This window comes from Papilio polytes, unplaced genomic scaffold, assembly GCF_000836215.1.
Source record: "Papilio polytes unplaced genomic scaffold, Ppol_1.0 DF822845.1, whole genome shotgun sequence".
NCBI lineage: Eukaryota > Metazoa > Arthropoda > Insecta > Lepidoptera > Papilionidae > Papilio > Papilio polytes.
Window position 1 is genome coordinate 813383 of NW_013526359.1, and position 10208 is coordinate 823590.

Here is a 10208-nt window from a genome sequence, read left to right on the forward strand (position 1 = left end):
TGCAAGCATTACCTTTCGGATAGAAAAAGAATTATCCAAATCGGTCCACTAGCGGCGGAGTTATGCCGTAACACACATAAAAAAAAAAAAACATACGGTCGAATTGAATACCTCCTTCTTTTGGGAAGTCGGTCAAAAATAATATCGTTGTACCCAGTAAAACAAACAATAAGAACTCAACGCTAAATACTGATTCATTAAGTAATAAATCACCACGAGCCGTGAGTACACGATAACCGACGGAAATAGAATCCTTAATTAAAATTAATTGCTTGTTTAGTTACAGGTGCGAATAACGTTATTAACTCGAGAGCTTGGCCATTTGTTCGTTGTGATTTACATTGTTAACAAAGATAAGAAACTAAACAAGAGAGAACACTCGTGACTCTCAATACTTAAAAAAAAAATTAACGTCATCATCCCGTCAGGTTACACGAGACGATTGCACCAAATGGAGGATGGTCTGGTCAACCAATTAATTGCTCAACTAATCGACGAATTTGTTGGAAGGTTGGAAAGTTGGATTATTCTAAACGCACCACGATCTGGTATAAGTAGTAAACGCCATCATTTTTATAATAAGCTAAAATTAGACATCGTAAATCCAACACCTGGAGGAATATTAAAACATGCAGCGGATTAAATGTTAGTCGTCATCAACAAACTGCTGCCAAAAATCTGTTCTGTCGCGCCCCCGCGCCACATATACTTCTAGGAAAATGATCTGCGCATCTCAATTATTACAAGTACAACATAAGAAAGACAATCGAAAGTAGGCAATTTATTACCATAAATGATTAAACTGGATAAACCAATCTATTCTGAATTATCGCACTGACTTCTGCCCTTTAAGTACTCGTACTTAATGTAGTTTGTTCTTGCGCCTCCGGCGATAACGACAGGCATTTGTTTCAATTTCTCAGCCGAGCCCCTGTTAGTAAAATTAATGCTCGAAACTGACAGAATTATCCATCTTAAAATATTAAAATCATTTTAATGAGCTTTTCATCTTTTTTGCATCTTGTGTAAGATTAAATTCAATTGCATATATCCACCCTATCTATATTAATATTTTAACAAATTCAAGAACATTTAAAACATTAGTTGTGATATATTTAACATTTAACTCACTTTTTACGCGATTAATAAGTTATCTTAGCTTTTAAAAAATAAGTACAAAGGTGAATAAAACCAAAGGCGAAACATCGATTTCAATTTATTTATTGACTGAAATAACCACCAACAATGACAAAACAACCACTGACAATATTATTCATCGAAAACACATGTCCTAAGCATTATAGTGATGATTCTATAGGGGTCCGCGTTGGCGGCCGGCCGGCGATCCTCCAAGTAGCCGCGCTTGTCTTCAGCCACCTGGCGGGGAATGCGTACTGAACAACCTCGATTCGCCACGCCTGGAATGCACAAATTATAAGGAAATGATGACAAAAAGTATAGGAATAAAAACTAATACAACTTAATCAAAAAGATGGTGAAGAAAAAAAAACATTGTTAGTATTGAACACTTTTGCATGCATGCATATCCTGAGCACTATTGTAAAAGTTTTACCTCCTTATTCCCAACTAGAATCGCACCAATACAGAGTGCAAAATGTTCACTTTTCTTCATTAAATTCCTATCATTGTTCATACTCAAAGACCATCAATGACTGCCACTTGCAGATACAATGCGTGTCATAAATCACCTGCGGTAAAGTCTCGTAGATGTGGCAATCCGTTCTTCCCCGTCAGCCGGAGAACATTATCGGCGCCATTGTGCGCATCGTACTCGTTTATATGAACCCCGTGGCGACGCGACAATTTGTCAATCGCTCGCTCGATAACGCTGCAAGAGATAATGCTATTTGTTAGTGTACATTTACCAGCATTTAATTAAAGCTCCCTAGTTAATTAAAACTATAAATACTTTTACTGTTAAAATCAACATACAGAATACCGTCGTCCTCTCTCATATCTTTAGTTGAGAAGTACACAAAGGTTCCATTCCCTGGCCAATCAGGCACGGGCTGGGCATCGAATGTAGCGACAGTTCCGTACTCTTCTGCGAGACGGGACAGGATGTACCGCGCCATCCACAAGTCGTCTGCCGCCCGGATACCAGGGCTAGGACCCACCTGGGTAACAAGCATTCAACAAAAGGGTTCAAACGAGCAAGTATACTAGTGTACTAGTATTAACAAGCACTAATATTTATCAACACTTATAACAACTGTAAACGCGATTGTTCTCACGATCTTTAAAGGAAAAGTACACTTTTGAACCCTAAGTCAAATTATTTTGTAATCACTAAATACAGATCGCATGTAGCAGTTGTGCGAAGCTCGTCTAGCCATAATTACTTTCAATGTAAGTATAAAATTGTTAGCTAACATAAAGCTGAAAATCTATAAAATAACCTGGAAATTCCATTGTGAAGGAGTCGTTCCGGAGTTCATTCCGTTTAACTTTATACCCGCGAAGAGACAACATCTGCAACATTCAATTTCAGTTAAGTTTACCAGTTATAAACTTATTTCAAGAAATCACAAAATAAATCAGACTGACTTCTAAAACACAATCACAACTCATTCATTGTATCATACCTGAAGAAAGCTTCCATAAGATCTCTGGCTACTATTTTATTGGCTCCAATAGCGCAGTAATACGGTCCAGGGGGTGCGGGGAATCCCCCCGGCGGCCAGCCGAGTGGCCTGCCGTCAGTAGTCGTCAGGAAAAACTCTTGGTTAAATCCAAACATAGGCTCCTCGACTTCACCTTTCTCGCATATCAAAACGCAGTTTTTTCGATGGTTTGTACCTTAAAAAATAATATTGGTGCACATAAAATACATAGTATTTTTATTTCCAAATATCAAAATGGATATCTACTAATTTATTAATTGACTAGCTTTCGCCCGCAACTCCGTCCGCGTGGTGTTAAAAAAACCAAAAGTGAGTAGCCTTTGTGTTTTCCATACTATTCTCTACATCTGTACCAAATCTCATCGAAGATCTGTTCAGCCGTTTAGGCTACAAACTCTAACAAACATCCAACAATCTAAACTTTCGCATTTATAATATTAGTATGATTACTTCTACTAATGTATACTAATATTGTAAAGAGAAGAGATTAAGATTTTTGGATTCTTGTATGTCTTAACTCAAAAACTATGGGGCTAATTTCAAAAATTCTTTCACCAATAATAGCTACGTCATCACTGAGGCTGTATGCATTACTTTTTTTTTAATTCCGCACGGACACCATTCATGTATCAACCACATATACAGATTGAAAACTTCAGTAGATCTGCCCACGCAGTTTTATCTTTGTGAAAAAAAAAAGAAATGTGTTCGTGTACTTACTTGTAGGTTCATAGTTATGCTGATAGGTATCCGCTAGTACAATAATATTGTTCCCACGTCTGAAGGGGTCATGATAAATCACTTCGGGGAAAATAAATGTATCAGAATTATCCGAATTAGCTTGAGCAGTATTGCTTCCATCATAGTACCAAACAGGCAAATCTATGATAAAACATGATTATTAAACGTGTTTAGTAAGTGTAAAATATGTTGAAGTTTAGTCGATGCGAAGAAATATTTTTGTGTAAGTTTAGGTCAAAAGGGCAAATGTTAATAACACTATGCATTTGAGTCTAGGACAGAGAGTAACAAATGCCGCTATTAACTTATTTAGAATCTCACCTTTATATGTTTTAGGAATGAAATCAAATGTTCTGTCTTTGGAACGCATGTTTATCCCACTCCCATCCACCCACACATAAGTCGACAGAATGGAATCACACGGGATTTCCAGATCTTCGTATTTCCGCATAGCGGCTTTGTTCAAAGCAACGGGCACGGAATTCATTCTTGTTAATTTTTAACTATTAAAAAAAATAAGAATTTGTTGAAAATTATTGTTAATTTGATAATTTTGCCAAGCCCATATATGCGATTAAGGAATTTAAAAAAGCCAACTTAAATACGATTTCAAATTTTCTGCACTGAAATCATTTTTGATAGTGACATTGTCAATTTTAAAACATAAAACATATAAAAACCTCTTTTAAATGTAAATTTAATATACCTCTATTTATTCTTTATTTATTTAAATGACATACATTATTTAAAGTAATACGCTATACCTGAAACCTGTACTGCATTTTTTGTGAATTCATAAAAACCCAAAATGTACATAGTAAAATCGCGACTTTATGATCATATCAAAACCGTCAAACCAAACGAACCGTGATGTAAAATATCTGCCACTGTCAAACTCCATTGTGTCGCTATTTGTCGATGTCATAAACCGTTTTAAATAAAATCCAAAAGTTTTTCTCCAAAAGCATTATTCCATGTGATTTTTATCATTTGTTGATCATTCAGTGATGTGGGAATTTACATACATCTACATTCTAACGAATTCATAAAAATGTTTTACATTCTTCGAACAATATATTTAGCTCCTCTAATTTATTCTTTAGAAGCAAGTAGCAACTTTTACATAGATTCTTTAGGAAAATATGACTATGAAGATATATCTAAAAATAAAGATCCAATAATTTCCAGCACTGTTTCACCTTTAACTACTGCAACAGTTGATAAAGTAAGTAGAAGACACTATGAAATAGTGAATGTTTTGTGGAGGAAAACAAAAATTTTTTTAGATGTTGACGCTTTAACTACAAGCCAACAATTGACACCAGCAAGTGATCCAAGTTTAACTACAGTACTGCATACAACAAATCAATGCATAAACCAAAGTTCTGGCACGACTCCTAGTGGTATTGAATTTTATTATTTGGATAAATTGGAAGAATTAAGAAAACAAAAAGTGAAATCCAATCAAGTAACTGATCCACAAGGTAAAGATCTGAAAGTTGAAAGCAAACAGCAAAATAAAGCTGGCGACAAATTAAAGCCTCGAATTATACGACGACCAATCTTTGCCTTTCATTTAAACAATAAAAACATTAAAGAAGATAATGTAGACTCTGCAAACTTTTATTTAAATTTAAATAAAAATTATAGAAACCTCGACTCTAACGAAACCAATCAATTACGTAGTCTTATGAACACTTCAGCAATGATTTCAAATAAAAGGATAGCCAGAAATAACAACAACGATTCCCAATGGTTCAGTATTTTTTTTAACGACCCCCTTAATAGATTGGTGCGATCAAGCACAAATAAAGCAGTATTAACAACAGAATCAACGACAATATATGATAGAATAAAGTTTTTTGAAATGTATGACAAAAATACTGAACCTTCGACAAGAATCGTTGAAGATTTACCAAACGTAATAGCAGTAAGTTCTAATAATGATTGCGATAATAAGACTCAAATAGTAAACAGTGACATTGAACAGAGTCAAAGCTTGAACATCTTAAACAGTATACAGAATCCTGCGCCCTTTTTAAAGGAACCTGGTATTTTATTAAAGAAAATACAAACGATTTTAAATGATACATATAAAACGAAAACCAACGAAAAACTTTCTTTAAACGCTAAAGCTCAGTATGAAGTTAGCACGACTTCTGCGGTATGCAAAAGGACGCCTAATGTTTGGTCTAAATTTCCTTACATAGCCGCTTACATTTATGAACCTTTGTCTGTTAGTATTTTCTCTTTATCTATACTAATATTATAAAGAAATATTTATATTTTTGCATTTTCTATGTATTTAAATACCCAAAAACTACCGAACCGATTTCAAAAATTCTTGAACCATTTAAAAGTTATGTTAGCACTGAGTAACAAAGGCTTTATATTTACTACTTTTTTAATTTTACGCAGGCGAACTCACCTGTAACATATAGTATAAATAGATAGAGTGATACATGATCTAGGGAAAACTTTATTAGTTCATTCGTTGCAGATTTATTGTGACGCTGCCGCTATAAACAGCTATTGGTTGATAGCGGCTGGTTCGTGCCTCGCGCGCCACCACAAGACCAAAACGGTGGCTGAACGCTCTGCTTACATTTCCTACTGCAGTGACAAGTGGTGGGAAACAGAATCTGTCGCGTACGTGCGACGTAGCTTGATACATCCGTCATATAGTAATCGTGATAAAACGCGCCGACATCATTATAATATAGGTATAGTAAAGTCTTCTAACAAGACTCTATTTTTTGTAACTCTACATATAGCAGATGCTACTCCCAATAATTAGCTTCTTTATCTTCTTGTATAAGACATAATGGTGACATTTACAGGTGCAGTACAAGTAATAACTTCTATGATAAACAACTGCGTCGGATGGTCGCCCATATCTCTTGTGTCGCATAAATTTGTTATTAACGAAAAAGGTTTTCCTGCTACGGCTATAGGATGGGGTCTAGATAGGTAATTGACAAAAACAGCGACCTGTTGATTTAATTTTGAAACACTTAGGACCTGTCCCACCAAATTTGAAATTGTCTCATAATAATCCAACATGTAAAATATGTGATGGAGCCTCCATCAGCCAGTAGTAAGAAAGGCTCTTATAGAAATAATACTCGCATCATACAGTAGTAATGTATAAAACCACAATGGCTTTTACAATAAAATGTAGAGGTTTATAAAAGGCAGGATTGAAATAGTGTAAAGTATAATAATATTTCATGTAACAAGTCTGGTCTGGATTAGTAATAAAAACATAGGTATATATTTTCCAGATACAATACAAGATATCTTTCCTATCATCTACCGAAACGCACTCTAGTGGCTTACGAAGGCTTAATATTCCCTAAATCTTGCCCTAAACAAGGAGAACACAAGTTAGTATTTCTTAACTAACCTAATTTTCAAATCAAGTAAAGTACGATATAAAAATATTTTGGATTTGCTAACATATTTCTTTAATACTTTAATGTTTCAGTAATGAAGAATATGAGAGAGAATTAAATGTCAAAAACATATATTGCTTATCACTTCCATACATGGGAGATAAAAAAGATACGTCGCACGGTAGCCTATTACTAGTTCAAGGAAAATTAATGGCCCTATCTTTGCAGGTACGAATAAAATTTTTTATTACATACACACTAAAAAAAAACTTCATTAAAATCTAACGAGATTTTAGTTATCTCTTGAATTTAGTTAAGAAGCCCTTTCTTTCTTTTGTTTTACGCAACATTTTCGTATATCTTTTCAGAAGGGAAGAAGTAATAGTAACGAATCCACAGCACAATACACAGGAGTATGGAGGCTTGTTCCGTGGGTAGTAGAAATAACACGAAATTCAACCAATGAGACATTAACTACCAAAATGATAGCTTTATAATTGAAACTTACTTGTGAAAATCTTTTGTAGAGAAACATTTTGTACATCGTTAAAATTGTACAATTGTTTAATTTTGTATTTTATACGTTTTGGATATTGTTATTGTTTTGTGAAATACAATAGCAGATTTCTTTATTGTATTATTTTTATTGGAGGTCTCCAAGAATAGAATATGTTCTCAGAAAATTGTAATCAAATAACGTAAAGAACAAACATAAAGAAATTATTTCCGTGAGCAGAATAATTATTAAAATATAAGCATCTATAAAAACATTAATGTTACTTAACAACAGTCACATTTCATTGTATTGGACGTGACCCAAATCGAAATACCATCTATCATTTTCTTTTCTGTTGTCTCGAGCTCTGTAAATATAAGGACTTATCAACTAAAATTGAACCTTTGCTGGCCTTTATTATTTTTCGTATTTTAAGAATTATTTTTTTGATATATAATAATAAGAGAAATATAATATATAATAATAAGCTTTCGCCTGCGACTCTCTCCGCGTGTAATTAAAAAACAAAGTAGCCTATGTGTTCTTCCAGACTATCCTTTACAGCTATGCCAAATTTCATCGAAATCCATTCAGCCGTTTAGGCTACAAACTCTAACAAACATCCATCCATCCATCTAAACTTTCGCATTTATAATATTAGTAAGATAAGAAGTAAGAATACTTGCCACATTTAATATTGTGGTTCAAATTAAATTATATTTACTTATTTGACAAGTAAAAATAAAGATGTTCAGCTCGTTCATTCAATACAATGTTTAACTCTGACCTTGTTATGGACCGTAATATTGATGATAAGACACGTTACCTCAGGAAATTTTAAGCTTCGCCCGCCCTTTGAGCGCCCTTCATACCGATCCTTTGCTGAGAATTATGATGCAAAGATGACTAGCGATAAAACTAGACGAACCCAAAGCATAACATATGCACATCATAAAAAGTGAGCCATATTCAACGTTGCCTTTCTTTGTGTAAAACACAAATAATAACAAACATATGATTATAAACAACTAACTTCTTCCGCGACTGCGTCCGTGTAGAATTAAAAAAACAAAAGTGAGTATCGTCTGTGCTCACCCAGACTATCCTCTACGGCTATGCCAATTTTTATCGAGATCCGTTTTGCCGTTTAGGCTACAAACTAACAAACATCCATACATACATCTAAATTACCGCATTTATAATATTAGTAAGATGTAAAAAGCTAACTTTTCCGCATACTAAAATCAAATAAGACATAATTGCACGATATGACAAAAAGATATAGTACATCGTCATTATAAGTGTTTGTCTGGCCGCTGCTGAACATTAGTACATATGCATGTTTAAATGTACTCTGTGTTGTAAACAAACAACCAAAGTAGCGTGACTTTCAGACATGAATACTGCGAAGGAAGCGAGACATCTCGATGATCTAATGTATCTAATTACCCTTATAGACATACAACGTTATATAGATACTGTACCATGATTCAAAGACATAAATGAACTTGATAAAAGCTTTGTGTTAACTGTTTGACAATATCACTTGAAGGTCAGTCGTCTGGGTCGATAGGTAAAAGTAGCTTAGTAGTCTAACCATCAGTGGTACTGTTAGAAAACTTTGTTGTACTTGTCCGTTATCTTTAAAATAACAAATGTAGAATTCTTATAACAACTCCATATAGTGAAATTTATTCATTGAAAATCGTTCAAAAGGTGTTGTGGATTGATAAGGAGGTTTGATCTCCAATTAATATATACTGGCTGTAATATACATATAAGTGTAATATAAGGATGTCAAAATGTAAATAAGTCTTTTAATGTTTACAACAAAAGTTGCAACAAAAGGCTTAAGGCATCTGTTACCAGCATACTCTTTGATACCAATTGTTCCAATTTAGTTAAATATTTCTTGTTAAGGATACATATGAATTTGGATTTTGTATTCTAAATTTTATCAAGTTTTAAAGTAAGTTGGGTATAATATGATTCTTACCGGCCGGATCAAAGGATTTGTGAAGTTTAAAGATAGCTATTGTGGTGTTTAAACTTCACAAATCCGTTGATCCGTGGCTTAAGAATCACCCTGTATATGTATTATTTATGATATGTACTAGCTTTCACCCGCAACTCTACCCGCGTGGAATTAAAAAAACAAAAGTTTATGTGTACTTTCAGACTAACCTCTACATCTGTACCAAATTTCATCGAGATTTGTTAACAGTTTAGACTACAAAAACTAACAAACATCTAAACTTTCGCATTTATAATATTAGTATGTAAGTATGTATTAAAGTTCGACTTACATTAAGTACATACTTTCAATCGTAATACCAAGGTATTTTATTAAACTACGAAGTAAAATTCTTATGAATTCTTAAATTCAATTCGACGAAAGAAAAAACTTCACTCGCTAACTTTATTGTAAGTAAAGTCGTTGTACAGAAAACTTTTAAACAGATATTTCCCTCAAGTCCAATTATAACTATTCAGATGCTATTAAATTTTGTAACATGGAATTTAAGACCAATTAGTAGATATTTTAATAAAAATATAAAGGTCTTTACTATAACTAAATAGGAATTCAAGAAAAATTATGTTACTTTCCCAAAGTATGATGTTTAAAAATTAAATACAGCGACTTGATAAAAGAAAAATATCGTTGTATAAAAACTAGTCAAACTTTATGTAACATTATACGTTTTTATTTATGTTATTTATTTAAAGTTAATCCTAAAACATAACACGTAGAAAAATATCAACGTAAAAGCGAAATAAAACGAGATTGATGTTCACAAAGAATAATTAATTTGAACGCATAATCATTGACAAATTTGGCAGAAAACCAAAAGTATTCTATTCAGAAGATATTTTTCCGCGTTGGCACAAAGATAGCGAATTAATTTCTTCTTGAATTACTTTCATTATTTC

General features: G+C 33.3%; 2 protein-coding genes across 2 annotated transcripts; one reads left to right on the top strand and one right to left on the bottom strand.

Annotated features, from left to right (window-relative positions):
• Positions 1–1200: 1200 nt before the first annotated feature.
• Positions 1201–4015, bottom strand: LOC106105400 (glutamine synthetase 2 cytoplasmic-like). Its single transcript, XM_013285695.1, has 7 exons — positions 3708–4015; positions 3366–3527; positions 2607–2820; positions 2421–2493; positions 1954–2138; positions 1710–1849; positions 1201–1418 (listed from the first exon to the last, which is right to left on the bottom strand). Exons 1-7 carry the CDS (start codon positions 3871–3873, stop codon positions 1270–1272), a joined length of 1089 nt encoding a protein of 362 aa, XP_013141149.1. The 5' UTR covers positions 3874–4015; the 3' UTR covers positions 1201–1269.
• A 282-nt stretch (positions 4016–4297) lies between these two features.
• On the top strand, positions 4298–7381 carry LOC106105406. Its single transcript, XM_013285700.1, has 6 exons — positions 4298–5622; positions 5887–6109; positions 6227–6356; positions 6671–6772; positions 6874–7009; positions 7150–7381. The coding sequence occupies exons 1-6, from the start codon at positions 4438–4440 to the stop codon at positions 7276–7278; spliced, it is 1905 nt and encodes a 634-aa protein (XP_013141154.1). The 5' UTR covers positions 4298–4437; the 3' UTR covers positions 7279–7381.
• The last annotated feature ends 2827 nt before the right edge of the window (positions 7382–10208 follow it).